Source organism: Euprymna scolopes, chromosome 10 (assembly GCF_053919585.1).
Source record: "Euprymna scolopes isolate OS-2025 chromosome 10, ASM5391958v1, whole genome shotgun sequence".
Lineage (NCBI taxonomy): Eukaryota > Metazoa > Mollusca > Cephalopoda > Sepiida > Sepiolidae > Euprymna > Euprymna scolopes.
In genome coordinates, this window is record NC_136491.1 from 155,310,457 (window position 1) to 155,331,669 (window position 21,213).

Genomic DNA, 21,213 nt, shown 5'->3' on the forward strand with positions numbered 1-21,213 from the left:
CCTTATAGAGAACTCCAAGTGGTTCACCCTCCCATTCTTTTTTCGTCTTCAGCTCTTTTTCCTCAAACTTGGAATGACCCCCCCCCCCATCTTTTATTTTGTCCCAAACTTAGCTTTTCAAACCCCTTAGGGATCGACCCACTTGTTTTCAGCCTCCATCAAGCCGGAACAGTGGGCGGTCTGCAACTAACTTTTTTTCTTTTTCGATTGTCCCCGCCTCCAATAAAATCATCTTTTATCTTTGTTAATTTTATCTAAATAAAAAAAAAAAAACGATTAAGCTTTTTTGTTATAAATATATTAATATAAAAAAAATCGATTTGATTTGGGAACAGTAGATAGGACACCCTTGGAGTGATTGTTGCGGATGAGAACTTTAACTAGGGATACCCTTTAGATAAGTAAAACAGTACAGTGACAAGGATGACTACAGACCCCATTCCCCATTTTTTTAGTTGGCCTTGTGCATAATTGTTTATTTTTTGACTAAAATTTGTAATTTTTACATTCACAGAAAATAAATGATAAAAACCGCAAAGTGTAGCATCTGTTCTGATGCTACACTTTACCCTTTCTGTCCTCGGTCAGTGGAGTAGAAATCCTTGTAGACTGAGGCAATTTTAATTTTTGTTCCTATCCAGAGTGACCCTTTATGAGGAACTGAATTTTCCCCCGCATTAAAAACCAACCTTATGCCTAACTCTACCCTCGTGGGGAGGCAAGTAAATAGGAACATTTTTTGAATCCCTCCCACCATCATCCGTGATGCCTGGAACCACCTCCTCGATGGTATGTATGTCCCAAAGACTCAAGTATAAGTCCTAGTCCTGAAAAATATTGAGAAAAAAAGTTTGAATATGATAGGATGTCCATACCCCTCCTAATTTAGATACTCAGGTTCACCACCACCCCATTGCCCCCTTCCGCATGCCTCTACTTCCTTCTTAAAAATGATTCTACTATTTTTAGGTGATTATGTTTCAACACGCAGAGAAACTTGTCACAAAGAAAAAAAAAAGGAAAAAAATTAATTTAGAATTTAGTGTGCGGGATCAGTTTCGTATATACATTTAACGTTAAAATGATTTGTTCTAAAATATACTTTTTCAACCTTTTTAGGACAGTTAACCATATTTTTTATCATTAATGCTAAGGCCAAGTGGCAAGGTCACACATAATCGCCTAAAAAGTACGTCCTCCTCCATAAAAAAAAAAATGGCACAGTATCTATATACTATAGAAAAAATGGTTAACTGCCCTAAAACGCTAACATGGCCCGGAAATAGGGAATCATTTAAAGTTGAGTGTATATGCGAAACTAATCCCCAATTTTAAATTCTAAAATAATTGTTTATTTATTAATATTGTTATTATTATTATTATTATTATTATTATTATTATTATTATTATTATTATTATTAATATTGTTGTTATTATTGTTGTTGTTATTGCTGTGATTGTTGTTAGTGTTATTGATGATGATGATGATGATGATGATGATGATGATGATGATGATGATTCTTGTTTGCTTTCTTGTTTCCGCCAAGTTTTGCAGGATGTTCGTTGTCGTTCGTCGTTCACACGTAATCGACTTAAAAGAAAAAAAAAAAGGTAGAAACTCAGTTTGGGGAAGAATAGCAGAAGGTATTAATCTACAATAATACTTGTGATCTTTTTAATAATGCTTAATCTATAACTGAACCATTGTTATTGGGAATGACCGCCATTGATGAGGGTCGAACCCAAACCAGCCGGCATCGTGCGAACGTGTTTATTCCGCCGATCCTGTTCGCCTTGTCACACGATTTCAACCAATCAGAAAGCTGCGGTTATTTTTACCGGTCCTGCCTAACATGGCTGCCTCCACTCTCGAATGACGACCTCCTAAAAAGCCGAGTTCGAAATCAGGTGAACAACGACTCCCTTCTTCTTTGTTTGTTTTCTTCTGTAGCTTATTTTTTTACCCGATGGACGTCTCTTTTCTATCGACCATTTTCTTATTCTTTAGAATCTAATTATTATTCCTTAAACACCGACTTTTTTGCGTTTGTTTCTCTGTGCGATGCAGGACGTCTTTTGTATAGAAAAAAAAAAGAGAGAAAGATTTAACGTTTTTTTGTTTGTTTGTTGTTTATTTTGTTGTTGTGTCTTTGAACTTCTCGGCTTCTAGTGAAAATAATTTCTTTTTATTATTTCGCTTCATCTACCTCATGATATATAATTAAATAAGTTCCAAAGAACTAAAAAAAATTTTTTTGCAAAAGTGCTCAATACATATGTAGAGCTATTATAAATGAAATTATATAAAAATCATAAAACCCTCTGTGGGTTAATCTATGTTTCGACGACGTCAATCGTCTCCTCACGGATCCAGACTCGTGTGTGTACATATATATGAGTTGTTCTTCAACATATGTATAAAAAAAATATATAGCATTTAAAGTGTTAAATCATAATTAAAAATAGGTGATAATGAACTTATTATACTGTGCTGAAATAAAATTATTTAGAAAGCCATTCTTATCGTGGGGGTAGTTTCATGTAACAATTTAATAAAAAAGATATGTAACTTAAATACCATTTTAAAAAATAGGGCAGGAAGTGCATGAACATTTAAAAAAAAAATAATAGCAAAGATTATTTGATTATTTTAATTTTTGTTACGAAAAAAAAGAAAAAATACGATAAAGCCATTGCAGAATTCGAAACCGGGACCGTTCGACCTAATTTCTGAACTACGACAACACTGCGATTTTTAAACTTAAAAAAAACATCCCCCCCCCCCATTTTTATGCTAGTCGACAATATAAGGTCATCATTTGCTTTTTTTATTTAACATTTTTAAGATAATTATTATTTTTCATTGTTTTTAACAATATTAATAAATATAAAATTATCAATATTTTAATTATTAAAAAAGATTAATAAATTTCGTAACATATTTTTGAATTTTATATTTTTAAATATACCGTTTCGGCCAAACATGTTAATATATATAAATAATTAAACGGCGTTTGGCGTTTAATTATTTATATATATTAACATGTTTTTTTTTGGGGGGGGGGTAAAGTGTTTTGATTTTTCTCAACAAAATCGAGCAGACTTGTAAAAAAAACACAACCGCTGGAAAATAAAAATAAAATTAGAATAAAGAAAACAAATAAATGGTTACGGGCTCTTCTTCGGTATCATTTAAGATAAAACCGTCACCGTCACGTCATCAAAAGGAAACTGTCCTAACAATATCTGGCGCTTGTACAATTAACGTCCCGTGGCAAATTGATTGTTTTCGTTTGAGAAGAGTGCTGTCCGCAGCAAAAGGAGAGTTAACAAAGCCCCTCCCCATTCATACAAAGAATGGCTTTCTCAATTTACTGAGGAGTGTTAAACTGTACAAGTACCTAACTTCTTAATAAGTGGACAAAAAAAGTCCGTCTTGTAATGGTCCCTATTTACTTTGCCTCCCCACGATGCCATGATTAAATGCAATATCTGTTGACAAGGTGACGAAAATACAGCTTTCTCAAAAAAGGGCACTCTTGAATTGGGACCAAAATTTAAATTGCCTCGGTCTGAAAGGATTTCTCTTTCACTGACAGAAAAATGCAACATCCGAACAGTTACAAGACTTTGCTCATAACTGTCGTCAACTTACATTGATAAATCCCTGGGGCAGGTTCCTTGTTAATGGAGCCAAAGGTGGCTTCGTTGCGGGGTCCAAATTCTTCAACCAACGTTGATGGTCATCTCCTGCCCTGCACTAATAATTGTGTAAACCTGAAATGTTAATGTCTGTATATTTAAAAAAAAAAATAATTCTTTATAATGATAGTGCAATAGTGCATTGAGTCCGTAAAGGATAGAATAATTTTTGGTGCTTATGCACTTTTGTTACCGTGCTATTTTTTTAATGGTATTTTTAAGTTAAATTCAAGTTTTACGATATCTTTTTTTATTAAATTGTTAGGTAAAAGTTCAGAATAATTATAAAACACCCTCCCCTCCCCATGGTGAGAATGGCTTTTTAAATATTTCAGTACGGTAACAAAAGTGCATAAGTACCTAATTTTTATGAGAAATCTTAATGTGCAGCAGAGCAAGAATACAAGTCAAAAGAATCAGTTAGCCATATTTTATTATAAATTTATTTCAACCCTATAGAACATCTCCAGATCGGTAGGCTGACTGAAGGCAAGTTTTAGTCTTCAGCCAAAATGCTCTTTTATCTATTAGGGTTGAAATAAATTTATGAGATATGACTAACTGATTCTTTGTGGGGTTTTTTCTTCTTTTAACTTATATAAACACACACACACACACACACACACACACACACACACACACACATATATATAGTGTAATATTATAATTTTCCAAGTTTCAAATATCTAGTTTTTCCGTTTGGTCAGTTATTACCTTTTCAGAAGGTAGCCATTTTAATATTGTTCCATATTGCGACTAAGAAGTTTGCAAAATTATGTTATTGCTGCATAATTAGTCACATACTCTTCAGATGTTTACCTTAAACAACATTTTGGACAACTTACATGGTTCATATAACCGGCAGACTCTGCCGTCCCTTTTTGTTTTGAACATTATGATCATACTCAAACGAGAAGGAAGTATAATATAACTTTGCAGACTTGTTAGTCACAATACAAAACAATATTGCAATACAAAACAATATTGCAATAAATACCTTTTGAAAAGTAATAAATGACCCACTGAGAAAACTTGATATTTGGAACTTGGAAAATTTATTATATTACAATATATATGCTGAAAAGGCATTCGTTGAGGTTGGATATTTTTCTTAATTTTCAAGTACGTTTCAAGTAAATGATTAACCTATATATATATATATATATGGGAACGCTGATTATGCAGTGCTAACGGTTGAAATCGCCCTAAACTCTAGACCCAAAACTGAAGAGCCAGTGCTCAAAACAACGAGATATTATAAAAAGGCTGACTGGGAAGCCATCGGAGATCTTATCAGAGACGCCCCATGGGGAAATATTTTTTCTCTTCCTGCTGAACAGTGTGCAACCGAGACCACTGAATGGTTCAAAACTGCAATCGAAGCGCATGTTCCTATGCGGAAATTCTATAGCAAGCCTCACTCTCCCCAATGGTTTACTTCGACTTGCGCAACTGCCATTGCTCAAAGGCAGCATGCAATCCGCAGGTTTAACCGACATAAGTCCAGTTCAAACAGACAGAAGTACATAGAAGCTAGAAGTAACGTTAAGAAAGAAATAGCGACAGCTAAGAGGGAATTTACGGAAACCACTAAAGAACGCATCGAAGCACAAAAACTAGGAACTCGTGACTTCTGGAAAATCTACAACAGTGTAGTAAATAATGGGCAATCAACAATTCCCTCACTAACCAACAATCATGAGGTTGTTTGCTCAGCAACCGAAAAGGCTAACATGCTTGCCAGTCGGTTTGCCTCAAACTCCACACTGGACCCTCCCAACCACCCCCTACCTCAATTTCCTATGCGGACAGACGCCACACTAGACGATCTGAAAATCACACCTGCTCAGGTGCATGCTATCATAAAAAACCTTGACACTTCAAAAGCATGTGGACCCGACCTCATCCCAGCTGTGCTATTAAATAAGTGCTCAGCTGAAGTAGCTCCAATTCTCTCCAAACTCTACAACAAATGCTTAATGAATCTTGCTTTCCGGGCTGTTGGAAAACTGCTTCTGTGGTACCAGTATTCAAAAATTCTGGCGAAAGAACTGACCCATTAAATTATCGCCCTATTAGCCTCCTCCCACTTTTTGCCAAAATATTTGAGACCTTAATTAACCATGCTCTAGTCCAGCACCTTACAGATACTAAACTTCTGACCGACCAACAATATGGATTTAGACAAGCCCGTTCCACAGCAGACATCCTCACTGTAATCTCTGAACGCATATACCATTCACTGGACAAAGCGGGAGAGGGCAGAGCGGTAGCTCTAGATATATCTAAGGCTTTTGACAGGGTATGGCATGAGGGTCTCCTCAGGAAGATTAGATCATACGGTATAACTGGTAGAATACTTAACATAATTAAATCCTTCTTAGATAAGAGAAAAATCCAGGTTGTCCTCGACGGTCGTACATCTAAACAATATGATATAAATGCAGGAGTGCCCCAGGGATCTATCCTTGGACCTCTACTGTTCCTGATATTCATAAATGACCTCCCCGACAAAATTGCCTCTGAGATGGGTATATATGCTGATGACACCACACTCTATAGCAGGCACGACAGGAAAACAAATGAACATATACCTAAAGTAATGGCAGAAACACTAGAGGATGACCTCCAATCAGTAGTGGAATGGGGACAAAAATGGATGGTCACGTTCAATGTCGCCAAGACTAAACTGGTTTTATTCAATAATTACAAGAAACCTTCTCTACCACCTATAACAATGGCCAACGACTCTTTATCTGAGAGTACGTCTTTCAAGCTCCTTGGCCTAACGTTCACAGGAAACATGAGTTGGAACAAATACATTGAGGGCATGCCAGGGCCGCTGCGAGGAAGGTGGGCTCCCTCTACCGTGCTAGAAAACTACTAACACCCGAAAGTATCCTGTACCTCTATAAGGCCACCATTCGCCCATGTATGGAGTATTGCTGTCATATTTGGGCTGGTGCATCGGCTACTAGTCTCTCGCTCCTTGACAGGGTTCAAAAGAGAGTCGCAAGTCTGATAGGCCCTAAACTGGCATCTAAGCTTCAGCCTCTGTCCCATCGACGAAACGTTGCATCCCTCTGCCTATTCTACAAGTATTTTAATGGTGAATGCTCTGATGAACTGCAAGCACTTGTGCCCCCACGACGTGAACACCCTTGACAGACCAGACAAGCTGCGAAATCCCACCCCCACACTGTAGAAATCCCTAGATGTAAAAGATCTTTCTACTCCAGTAGTTTCTTCCCCAGAACTGCTAGACTTTGGAATTCCATTCCAGGTCACTGCTTCCCCAACTGTACTGACATGCAGAAGTTCAAGTGCAACGTGAACCAACATCTTGCCGCCCAAATCCCTACATAGTACCCCAGTAGATGTTTCCCCTGATAGTGATAAAGTGGCAATGTGCCTTGTTTGGGGTGAAAATGTAATAAAAATAAAATAAAAATAAAAAAAATATAGTAGAACCCCGGGATACAGCATTAAAAATTAGTAACAAAATTCAGTACAATATATAATACACATGTATATAATCAAATAACGCTGTAAGGCGGGACAAATACCTTAACCAGAGGTCAGAAAGACATTGTATTCCATATCATAACCTGAAAAAAACGTATCCTAGAGCCACCGTGTCCCAGGTTTCTACTGTATATTGCAATCAATAAGGGAAGACTTATTATTCTTGAGTAAAAGTAAAATATGTAAGATATATTTAAAAAAAAAAAAAAAAAAAAAAAGAGGAAAGAAAAATAAAACAGGTTTTAAAAAAAGGTGTGGGGGAGAGAAAAATAAAGCGGGGGGGGGGGTCAGCTGATATGTTTCGCTCTTGCTTTATCAAAGGGTCTTCAATAACCGACCGTCTCATTAAAAATCCATTATGTGCAGCGAACTTCAGCGTAAACTCTTTTTGAATTCTGAATTGTGCTCACTCCACATTTCATCTAAAGATCTGGGAGACTATTCATGTTCGGTTGAGGAGGCCTTCTCTCTGTAAACAGAGGAAGTGTTTTTTAGGTTTGAGTATGATTAACTTCTAGGATCTTTGAAAATGTCATAAGGTTTTTAATCGTTTCCCTGTTTTTTTTTTTTTTTTACCTATGAACAGAATGCAATTTTATTTTAATAATGTACATTTTTTTTTTATTTCCTTTTTAAATCCCTCAATACAGCTTTGATAAAGCGAGGGCGAAACCGATCAGTTGACTTCCCCCTTTATTTTTCTTTCCTCTCCTCCCACCCCCCTTTTCTAAAACGTGTTTTACGCATCTAACTTTTAATCATAATTAATAAAAGTCTTCTCTTCATGATTGCAATAATATTTAAATTTTGTATCCCCCCAAAGAATCATGAAAAAAAAAAATCTATATATCTATAAAAGTGAAACTGTCTGTGTGTCTACATTTCATTACTAAACTACTCTGTCAATTTTCAGCCTACAGACTCGAGATTTGACATAAGAGTTATTGAGACTTGGGAAAATCTTTTTAATCGGTTTTCAGAAATTTGGTTGTCAAGGAGTCAAAGTTCAACGATTTGACTTTTGAAAATTCTGACAAATTCCTCCTCCAATTTTGGTTCTAAACACTTGAAATTTTAGATATAGATTACTTTGACATGGATCAAACGTTTTAATTTGATTTGAGCTCAAAACTAAATGTTAAGAGGTCAAAATTGGGGTCAAAGTTAAAAAAATTGACCTCGTGCGGTCTCTACCAAACTACTCAGCCAATTTTTGGTCTAAACATTTGAAATTTTACATAAAGTGTATACAGATATGAGACAAGCTTTTTAATCAGTTTTTGGCCAAAAATTTGGCTGCCAAGGGGTCAAAGTTCAAAAGATTTGACCTTTGCTGCCTTTAGCAAACTATTCAGCCAATTTTGGGTCTAAACATTTGAAATTTTACATAAAGAGTATTCAGAGATGCAGCAAGCTTTTTAATGAGTTTTGGAGCGAAAATTTGGCTGCCAAGAGGTCAAAGTTGAAAGAGTTGATCTTTGCAGACTCTAGCAAACTCCTCCGCCAATTTTGGGTCTAAACACTTGAAATTTTAGATGTAGGTTACGTGGACATGAACCAAACTTTTTAATATATATACATATGCACAGTCTTATTTTTTGCCCCTATAAACACATATGTGATAACAATGTACGGCACTCGTCTTCTTTCAATAAAATCACCCCAATTATCTCCCTTTAATGCTTTCATTCTCTTCGTTTCACTTGTTACTTCTCTTTTCGAAGCGACATGGTTGCTATGGAAACCAGTCACAAAAAGCACCACTCACCTCCTTACATATTTTTATGATTTTGAACGCCAGAAAATTCATGACTTTTGTTTTGCTGAACGGAAATTGAATTTTTTTTTTTTTTTTTTTTCATAATATAGCTGAGAAGGTGATCTATAAACTGTAATAATTGTTTGAAATTTGATTGATAATTAGTGAGTGGGGAAGTTTTAAAGCAGTTCTCAATGACCAAAACTGCCACTTAACCATATATTTAAACACGGTAGTGTTTGAATGATATATATATATATATAAATTTTTGTTACTGTTTCAAGGATATCCGGGCATGAAGGAAATAGCAGTCTCATAATTCATAAGATGTTCTCCCTCTGGAAAGAAATTGATTTCAAAATGTCCGGATGTAAAGGATTAAAACTCTTTAAAAAAAACATTTATAGGAGTATAAGAAGGCTATAACAATGTAGGGAATCGGGTGTTGAAGTCATCTGACATAGACAAATAAAAAAATGTCTTATAGGTTTTGTTTTGAGGGGGGGGGGATACTGATTAGTATTTGTGATTGATTTTGGAAAATAAATGGATATACGAATATAAAAAGAAAACATTCTTTCGTTTGTCCATTTTTGTTAATACATCACATCACTTCAACACCAGGTTCCCTGCGGCCCTGTCGGTGGGGCATTAGAATACGCCGACTGCCCCCCTGCAGAGGGTAAAAGTCCCTAAATGGGGGTCCTGGATATGACCTTAAACTATATCCAGTGGTGAGGCCCCAACTTGCGGGCTTTGGGGAGTGTGGAGCCACCCTTTAATTACCATTGCTCCCAGGTCCACTCTGACCCGGAGTGGTAGTATCTGTTAGGGTCCCAACTATGGGTTAAATAGAAACTGACTTGAAAACAACAAAAATATTCTATTAAAAAAAATTTTCTTCAAAATCACTGGATTCGGCATTAAATAACCTGAAAAGGGTTGATATGCCGTAAAACAACCAACCAACCAGGTTCCCTGCATTGCTGTAGCCTTCTTATACTACTCCATATTTATTTACCAGCAATGATTTAAGCAAACTACCTTTATTTATTTATATATATATAGTAGTAAGTTAAAAAATATATATGGCAATTAAGCTACACAGAATATTCCGCGTTTAATCCACGCTAGGATTCATCAGACTGGAAAGAAATTGATTTCAAAATGTCTGGATATAAAGGATTAAAACTCTTTCAATTGGACATTTAAAATAATTCCTTTGTTCAATTTTGAATATCTTTGTGCTTTATATATATACTAACGGGGGTACCCGGCGTTGCCCAGGTGTTTGGGGGTGTGTATGTAGGAGAGGGTGACCCTGTTTTAATATTAAAAAAAAAAAACACAATGTTAAGAAAAATTGGAAAAACCAATACAAAGCAAAACAGCAAACAAACGCTAAAAAAAAAAAAAAAAAAAAAAAAAAAGAAAAGGTGTAAAAGAAGAAAAAAAGTTTAGGTAGAAAGACAGGCTCGAACGTGAAACATCGAGGCTAAGGTGGAAAAAAAATGGCCGACACGTTACTCCTACGCCAAAGAGGCATACACTTAATAACGGATAAAATTAAACCTTTAAAAACACTTGCAGGTGGTTTTAAACTAACGTCAACATTTTCTAGGTCAAATCTGACGTCATTGTCGTAGTAGCATGGGATAGCTTCCGTACATTCATATCTGACCTACCTCTGCACTCCATGCTTAAAAAGGATGTGTCCTCTATAGTATCAGATCTGACCGAATGGTTAATTGTAGGCATAGACCGATTCATACCATCCAAAAATTCCAACAAAAACCTAACAGCCAGCCATGGTTCTCCCCTGAATGTGCTGCTGCCATCGCGTACAGAAATCACTTTTTTCATAGCTACCAACGTAATAGATGTACTGAGACTAAAGCTGCTTTCGGGACTGCCAGCAACCACTGTAAAAGAGTAATAAAACATGCAAGAGAGCTATATGCTCAGTCTGTTAAATCCAAAGTAGCTGAGCAGCGGCTTGGTTCCCACCAGTTCTGGCAAATAGCAGACAGGATCTTGAACAGAAGTGTGTGTTCTATCCCAACTATCATCAATGGACCTGAGGTCATCTCGTCAGCATCAGACAAGGCCAGACTATTTGCCAAGAACTTTGCAGCTAATTCTACCCTATGCGACAATGACCATCAACTCCCTGTATTTCCTCCTATAACAGACAACACGCTATGCAACATACAAATATCTGTGCGTGAGGTCGCCGAGCTAATCAAGAACCTTGATTCCAGTAAAGCAACTGGCCCTGACGGCATTCCAGTTATAGTGCTGAAAAAGCTACAACCAGAACTTGCCCCATACTTAGAAAACTGTTTAAGCGTTACCTTAAGGAGAAGTGCTTTCCAACAGTATGCCCTGTGTTTAAGAATTCAGATGAAAAGTCATCTCCCTCTCAGTACAGACCAATAAGTCTCCTCTGTGTCATGAGTAAATTGTTGGAATCCATATTAAATAAAGAAGTAGTCAACATCCTCAACAGAAACAATCTTCTTAGTGACTCACAATATGGTTTCCGCTCTGCAAGATCTACAGCAGATGTGCTAATGGTTATATCACATAGGATTAGTGAATCTCTTGACAAAGGTTTCCTTTCTAGGGCAATTGCTCTTGACATATCGAAGGCCTTCTATACGGTATGGCATAAGGGCCTACTTCACAAGATTTCCAGCTACGGTATTACTGAAAATGTTTTCTCAATCATTAAATCATTTCTCTCTGATAGGTTCATAAGAGTAGTGGTTGATGGACAAAAATCAGAGGCCCACAGTATTAATGCTGGAGTCCCCCAGGGGTCCATCCTGGGCCCAACTCTCTTCCTGATCTACATCAATGATCTCCCAAAACACATACTTAAATCATTCATTGACATCTATGCTGATGACACGACCATCTATGGCATCACATCAAAGGCCGTAAATGACAAAGCTCTCTCTGATTCTCTCTCCTCTGATCTTGAGCGCGTGGTACAATGGGGGAAGAGGTGGCTGGTCACACATAAAAAAAAAAAAAAAAATCTAACGCAAAGCAAACAAACGATGAAAACAGAAAAACAAACGCGTGAAAAATGGCTTAAATAAGCCTGTTTCGATATTAAAATTTAAAAAATCGGTGGATACCCGGTTTTCGCTAAGAATAAGCGAAGAAAAAAAAAGAAACAACCAGGAAAACGAACGTTACGTGAAAAATGGCTTAAATAATACAGGGTTCAATATTTTAATTAAAAATGTCAAAAAAAAAACATCTCACACCATGATTCGAACCCAAAACGTTTAGATAATGAACAAACACGCTAACCAACTGCGCTAAAGAGACGGAGATGAAATTTACACGGTTTTTCAACTATTTAAAGTAAATCAGGTCACAACGTCATGACGTCTACTGATGCATGCGTAGAATCGGTTATCGTTTCGAGAAACCCGTTTTTGTTGACCCCCCCCCCCCCTGTGGAAAATTGTCGATTTCGGGGTGAAAAAGTTAACGTTTTTGGCCAATTTTTCGATATTTTTCAAGCGAAGTATGGGGCTTCGATATGATACCGAGTTTGTGAATTTTCGTCGCGTGTGTCGAAAGTTTTTAGCAGACACACAAACATACACACATACATACATTTTTGCTTTTATATATATAGACTAGCGGGGGGTACCCGGCGATGCCCGGGTGTCTTGAGGTAAATCCAAACTCCGGGGGTGGGGAGTAAATAATTAAAAAAATGTTTTGGTAGGTAAGTATGAGAATCGAACCCGTAACCTTGAGTTGGAAATTAATGTGTGAAAAAAAAAAACGTACTACGTTACCCATTGAGCCACGGCGACAGACAACATTAAGCAGGTTATTTAACTATAAAAATAGGCGTGCGCAATAAAAGTTAACTCTGCTGCTTCCATTTGACCTAATTAAGAAGGTCAAATAGAAGTCATGCAGCGTTTGGGTTTGTTTACCCAAATTTAACTGTTTCTTCCCCCAACAGATGTTGGGGAGGGGTGGAAGCAGCTCCCAATTGTCCAGAACTGTCTGATCAAAGCTGATTGCTACTGGACGTTTTTCCCGGCGCAATGCCGAGAAGACGTCGTTTAAGTTTAGTTTCACTTTATTTATACTAAAAAGCCCAATCAACACGCAACAAGCCAAAATAGCAATAATTTTGTAAAAATCGACATAAATAAATCTATACGTTACGCAGTTTCCTAATTCCTAGATATTATTATATAGGACCTATATACACAGTTTTAAGCGATAGTAACGAACCCGGGAGCGTGTGCGAGAAAAGCCTTTTGAAGACATACACGAAATGGTCACACACATTTTGCCTTTTATATATATAGATAGTGTGTGTTTTTTTTTAATTATATTTCATCTTTTATCTATACCAATCATTTAATTATTTAAGCTCAATGTAATTATAAAGCATAAATAAATGACAAATTTCAAGATGTTCTCCATCAACATGCTTAAAGGAATAAATTGTAAGATGAACAACATCTTGAAATTTAGAATATAAGCTTTACTCATATATATATATATATATATATATATATATATATATATAATAAATTCCACAGCCAAACAACGTCGCAGCTCACAAGAGCCATGACAGACAAAGAACCGGAAGTCCAAGACTCGAGTTTCGCTCTCATTTGGGCTCATCAGTTAGATAAATATATATATATAATCTTGTATGTTTGTGAAAAACATTCTCTACCAAACTACTGTCAATTTTTGATCTATAAACTCGAAACTTGATATATAGTGAATTTGAATCTGTGGAACAAATTAGATTTGGTTTAAAAATAGCTGCTAACGAGTCAAAATTTAAAAAAAATTGAAAATTGGCAGGTGTAATTTGGACTAAAGTGTTATTTCTATGCATATGCAAATATACATTTATATACTTAACAACATTAATTTTTAAGGTTGTGATATGCATATATACTTAGCTCAAATGATAACAGATAACACAATAGAGCTACATGTTCTGGTTTCGATTCAAGCTGATGGCATCCAAATCATATTTTTTCTACTTTTGAAATCATTACTGTATATTGAGTTAATGATCAATAAAAAATTAGCTTTATTAATACAAAATCTGTGTAAATTAATGATATTTTTTTATTTAAAAAATCTGCATTAATAAGGCTTTTAAACCCATTGAGTCAATACTTTTAATAAACCATATATATATATATATATATAAACATAACTGTAAAATAGAAATTTACAAAAAGTTTTTATTATTCGGCAGAATACTCCAAAGCTGGTAGCTAAGTGCTGCTTAATCCGCGGAGTTTCAAAGAATGCTAATTCTTCTCATCAGAGGAAAAACTGTTAGCGAAATAAACAGTCACGCTGAAACTAAAAGTTTTGATTTGTAATCACAAAACTTAAAAAAAAACATAAATATGGAAAACAGTTCATGCGGAGTTCAACATTAAAATAAAAATAACCTACCGGGTTTAAAGAAGAAGTCCAGTGTAATGGAGGTGATTATTTGCAGGTAAATGGACAACAGCAGGTGCTCACCTCAGTCGTTGAAATTGAAAAACAAAGTGTCAGAAATTAGAGTTCAAAAATTTGAAGACCACTAAAAAAACACTTCCGTTTCGGCTGGATGAAAAGTTGAAAGATATATATATGGTTTATTAAAAGTATTGAGTTAATGGGTTTAAAAGCTTTATCAATGCAGATTTTTTAAAATAAAATGTTATTTTATTTGAAAAAGTGCATTAATAAGGCTTTCAAAGATATTATTACCAAATTGTTTTAATACTTATATGTATATATATATGCTAGCAGGCCGCCAGGCATTGCCTGGTTGTAAAATATGCTTAAATATGATATTTTGATTAATGCATATTTATTATGATATAGTAATGATTTAAAAAGTTTTTTAAAAAATAAATAAATGATGACTCGTGCATCACCACCGAGAATCGAAACCAAAACGTTTAGCTTACAATTTACTTTTTCCTTTGATGCTAGTGCCTGAGCTATGAAGATATGTTTGCTGCAAGTCTAAAAGTCAAAACCTGAACCAATAGCTATTACGTTACACATGCATATGCCGTTGTTTGACCTTCACCTGGCAAATTCACACTTTTGCACCGATATTCCCCAGCTAAAACCCAAATATAAAGTTTTGCGTGGGTTCAAATACCATATATATTAAGTTTCATGTCTGTAGACTAAAAACTGACAGGAGTTTGGTAGGCAAAATTTTTTAAACAAATATATATACGCCTACATAAATATATATATAGAAAGAGATTTGTGTTTACTATAACCTTTTTATGCAAATATTACGCAAGTATAAATCCTGCAGAAATCTGCATGTATATAATTATATGTAATAGTCAAAGATGATCATCCCATATGAAAACCGAAAAACTAATAGAAAATTAATTAAATTGAATGTTCAAAAGATATGAAAATTAGGTAGATCTTTTTCAGATGAATGCAATTCCATGACCCATATTTAACAAAGTTGTATTTCCTTTTTAAATGAATAGAAAAAGGGTTTTTAATATAAATATCAATACACACAACAACAAAAAAATGTAGTAGTATAAGAAGTGCAGGGAAGGGAACCGGGTGCTGACTTATAGACAAATGAGAAAAATGTCTTATAGGTTTTTTTTTGGGGGGGGGGATACTAATTAGTATTTGTGATTGATTTTGGAAAATAAATGGATATACGAATATAAAAAGAAAACATTCTTTCATTTGTCCATTTTTGTTAATACATCACATCACTTCAACACCAGGTTCCCTGCATTGCTGTAGCCTTCTTATACTACTCTATATTTATTTACCAACAATGATTTAAGCAAACTACCTTTATTTTTATATATATATATATATATATATATATATATATATATATATATATATATAGTAGTAGTAAGTTATAAATGGCAATTAAGCTACACAGAATATTCCGCGTTTCATCCATGCTAGGATTCATCAGGCTTATGCCTAGCGTAGATGAAACGCGGAATATTCTGTGTAGCTTAATTGCCATATATATTTTATAACTTACTACCTAGCTCTACCTACGTATTGAGCACTGTCGAAGTAAATACTTAAAGTTTACGCATAAATTTATACTTTCGTATATTAATTTATGTGATTAAATGAAGTAGTCATATATATACTAGCAGGCCGGCATTGCTTGGTTGTAAAATATGCTTAAATATATTCTGATTTACGCAGAATTTGTATTTATTATCATAAAGCTAATAGTTTATTGATCATTATATTGTACCCAATATATAGTAAAAAAAAACAAAAAAAACGACTTGGATGCCATCAGCTTGAATCGAAACCAGAACATGTAGCTCTATTGTGTTATCTGTTATCATTTGAGCTAAGTATATATGCATATCATAACCTTAAAAATTAATGTTGTTAAGTATATAAATGTATATTTGCATATGCATAGAAATAACACTTTAGTCAAATTACATCTGCCAATTTCCAATTTTTTAAAAATTTGGACTCGTTAGCAGCTATTTTTATGTGCTAAAAACCAAATCTAATTTGTTCCACAGATTCAAATTTGCTATATATTAAACTTCAAGTCTGTAGATCAAAAATTGACAGAGTAGTTTGGTAGAGACCGTTCTTACACAGACAGACAAGGTCATATATATATATATAGAGAGAGAGAGAGAGAGAGAAAGAAAGAGCGGTAATATGATCTATGGAAAATTTTCTTTATATTCCAAGAATTCAACATCAACTACCAATCTGTGTACGATCGTTTCTGAGATCATACAATTTTTTTATTGAAATAAAATCTATCTATTAGCACGGGGATTACACACTCATTTTCATATTTTCTTAAATTCCTTGTTTAAACACCAGATGATTATAATAAACTTGTAAATTATGTAACTTTACCTTATTTCAATATTTCTTATATGGAGTTATCAGGACATATAAAACTTCTATTTTTATTCCTTTATCCACTATAGCATACTTCACTTTTATCTTCTTTCTATTTTGACTCTTTTCTTCATTCTCTATAATATTTTGCTTTAAATCTACCTTCTCCTATCCTAGTTCCTTTTTTCTCTTCTGACGAGAAGCATTAGGCTTCAAAATGCCATGGCATAAAGAACTATATATATATATATATATATATATATAAATTTAAGTCGTGCAGTCTTATATTTATATTAATTTATTGTTCGACGGGATATTCAAATAAGATATATTCAAATTTCCTTAATATAATTAATGCGTTCTTCTCACCAGAGAAAGATATGAGCAAATGAATATTATAGCGAAGTAATGAATTTGCTAGTATTGGAATTCATTGAAACCGCATTGAAAGCTAGGCATAAATGTGATGTGACATATGGACAAACGAAAGGAGGTCTTGTAGTTATATATATATATATATATATATAAAATATATTTTAGTCATCATATATATATATTGGTGTGTGCGTGTTGCATAGTTTTTAGTATAGTAAAAATGACCAGAGTGCTCAATTATGTATTTATTAATAACCTATATTATTACTTCTAAGAACACAAACAATTTGATTGTCCATTGATACCTTCGGTGTTACAAAATCACTGATTGACGAACAGAAACACTTATTTGATTTTATTTATATATATATATATATATATATATATATATATATATATATATATATATATATATATATATGTGTGTGTGTGTGTGTATGTGTGCATATATATATATATTCAAAAAAAACTATTACCTACATATATACTACCCTTCCGATTTACCTTCGTATTCTTTTATTTTTTAATTACTATTTACCATTTTATCCTATTCTTTCATTCTTATTTAATTTCTAAATGTCATTAAGCCAGTTTTTTTTTTTTTTTTTTTTTTTATTATTATTATTATATTAGGACTTTCAATAATTCTGGACTTTCTCTTCTGATGAAAAACATTTAGCTTCGAAATGCCATGGCCTAAAGAGTTTTTTTTTTCTTTCTTAATTTTCCCCTCAACTTTTCCTTATTCTTCTGATATAATAAAGTTATATATAACTTTTATCCCCCCTCCCATCTTTCATTTAATATTTTTATTAGCTGTAAGTGCTATTTTAATTTTTCTGAATTTTTATTATTTAACGTAATTGCAGAATAATCGAGTATAAAAAATCATTTTTTTTTTTTATATATATAAAATAAATATTACTAACAGTAATATCTATTTAAGTTGGTTTTCATTTTCAAAACATACGAAGGGACCATATTGTGAACAAAAAAATATTGGCAATCCCTTAAAGTATAGTTAATGTGTTTGTGTTTTAATAAATACAAACGTCAGGTTCTTTGAATTGAAAAAAAGCCGTTAATCCATAAGTCGTATTTTTCTTCCTTTCTTTTTCTTTTTTCTTTTTTTATTTTATTTTATTTTTTTTTTTTTTTGTTGTCCAATGGAAAACGGAACTCGTGCTTGTACTTGTTATTTTATTTGAATTATAAGTTTTTCTTATCCTCATCAGCTGTGAAAAGAAGCGAGAGGGGATGGGAGCATTCAGAAAAGGATGGTCGTCGCATATTCTGTTTCTTCATCTTCCCCTCCTCCCCCTCCTCCATCTATCTTTTTCTTTCACGCTTAACATATGAATATACTTATTAGACTATGCTTTTTTTTTTTTTTCTGGAAACAATCACCTTTCTAAAAAGAAAAGACCCTTGAAAAACAAAACTGTTGTCCTGACATGTCCAAATAAAAATAAGGACCTTGTCCACCCTCTAAAGACCCCAAATCACAGCTTAATTTTATTAGGAGAAATCGTAAAGTTATTAATGAAAATTATTTATTTTGATATGAAACTTTTTGCCAGATCGAAACCAACGTTTTCAAACAAAACAAATGAAGATGGATATGTACAAAAGTGCCTAGCCCCCCCCCCTCTTCGTGTAAATTTTTTATTACCAATATTTTTTAATCTTCAGAATGTTATTGACGAAATATCAAATTTTTTATTCATATATATATATATATATATATATATATATATATATATATATATATTATTTTTAAAATAAGATGTACCCGGCGTCGCCCGGTATTGAACCTAACATTAAATTCCTAAAAAAAGAAAAAAAAATGAAGTAATGAAAAAAAAATGGAAAGAAACTGAGACTGCGCATATTATTTTTTTTTTTTCTAAAACAGTTCACTGTTTGTAAGTAAAAAAAAAAAAAATACTAGAGCTGAGATCGAAACCAAAACCTAAAGACAGTCAAGTACGATAACCATTAGCACAGGCTTGACATGATCTTTAAAAAGTGTTTTCAAACCTCATGAAATAACTGACAAATAAAATCCAATGACTCCCCCTCCAAGTACCAATTTTTAAATTTTGACCCCTTAGCAGCCCTTTTTTTCTGGATGAAAACCGATTAAAAAGTTTTTCATGTGTCTGAATACTCTACCAAATTTCAAGTCTGTAGATTAAAAATTTGTTGAGTATATAGGTTGAGAAGTGTCCTCACATACACACACACACTTACTTTTATAGATATATTACTAATTATGTTTCTTGTAAGATCAATTAAAGTCAATACAAATGTGTACTCAACAGAAAGTGTTACATTTTTAGCTTTAAATGGGGGGGGCGGGGAGATTGGAGGGGGCGTCTGCAATGCAGCACTAGTATAGTGCGATACCTTTTGTTTTTTGCTTCTGTTAAATTTCTATCTACTGATCCTAGCCCAAAGCCAGAAAACCAACCCTTGTGTCACATTCAGACTTGGTGGGAAGAAGGGTAAAGATTAAATTTCATGTACATACACATATTACAAGATAATATATTGCATGTATATATTTTTCAATAACCCAAGTTCCATCATTACTGATCATCACAGTGTTGTCTCACAGTCTAATCGATGTTCATTAACCTTTATCCTTGAATGGCCCTTACGCCATGATAAAAAGAAATTACTTCAGCATTGCTCAATACAGACGTAGCTCTTAAAACATTTAGCCTGATTTCCTTAAGAGATGGGAATGAAACCTGAATTTTTCTGTGTTGCTAACTTGCCATAAATATATTTCCGTACTATTAAGGTTGTTTATTGTAAAATCAATTAAAGTCAATATATACAAAAGTGTACTCTAACAGAAAGTTTTACGTTTTTGGCTTTAGTTGAGAAGGGGGGGGGTCTCTGCAAGGTACCACTTATTTTGTGTGGTATCTATCTTTCTTTTTACCCCTGTTAAATTTGTATCTACTGCTTTTTTTTGTTTGTTTTTGTGTGTGCGTGTATTTGGGAGAGGGGGGTATGCAAGTAATTGCCTACCATTATTGCTGCTGCTGCCGCCGCCGCCGCAATCTCTGGTTATTATCTTCTGTCACATGTGATGGCACCAACCGGCATGAGTAATGTTGTATTCTACGATTACTTTCATGCGTTCCTTCCCCCCCCTCCTCCACTATACAATGGGACACTAGAATTGTTGTTTAAGTGTCAGCTATGTACACGACTTTCTCAACTATAAGTTCGTAAGCTAACTTAACACCAATGTTTGCAAAGTTTGCAAATACCAACTGCCAAACTAGTTATGCTCCTCAGCAGTCAGCACTAAAGCAAAAATACAATTTTCAATCAACTCGTAATGAATTTTATATTTGACTTGGCATTTTCATCCCAAACAAGGCACAGTGCCACTTTGATGTACCTATTTACAATGCCTCCCCACGGGACAGCGTTAGACACCAGGGTCGTTTTTTAACGTGGAGAAAAGGTACAAAAATAAAAATTGTCTCAGTCGTGAAGGATTTCTCCTCCACCGAAAGAGAACAAGAAATAGAAGTGCAGCATCTGAAGAACAGATACTACACTTTGATCTTGTAGGAGGCTACTATCAGGGACATAATTTACAGGAATACTCTGTAGGGAGTGAAGCAGCAAGATATCTGTTTACATTACACTTGAACTTCTGCATGTCAGTGCAGTCAGGGAAGCAGGGACCTGGAAGGGAATTCCAAAGTCTAGCAATCCTAGGGAGGAAACTATTAGAATAAAAGGCTTTCTGGCATCTGTGGATCTCTACTGTATAGGGGATGGGATTTTGCTGTGAGTTAGGTTTATCAGGGGTATTTATGTTGAGGGGGCACAAGGGCTTGTAGTTCGTCGGAGCACCTACCATTAAAATACTTGTAAAAAAGGCACAGGTATGAAATATTTCATCGGTGGGA

The 21,213-nt window shown here is 34.3% G+C and overlaps 1 protein-coding gene across 1 annotated transcript in view; it reads left to right on the forward strand.

Moving 5' to 3' along the window:
- The first annotated feature begins 1,510 nt into the window (after nt 1–1,510).
- LOC145286316 (winged helix repair factor 1-like) overlaps nt 1,511–21,213 on the forward strand; it is a 61,785-nt gene continuing 42,082 nt past the window's right edge. The window contains exon 1 of the mRNA XM_080135230.1: nt 1,511–1,908. Within this exon, the coding sequence (XP_079991356.1) occupies nt 1,717–1,908 (192 nt within the window). The 5' untranslated portion in view covers nt 1,511–1,716. The remainder of the gene's footprint in view (nt 1,909–21,213) is intronic.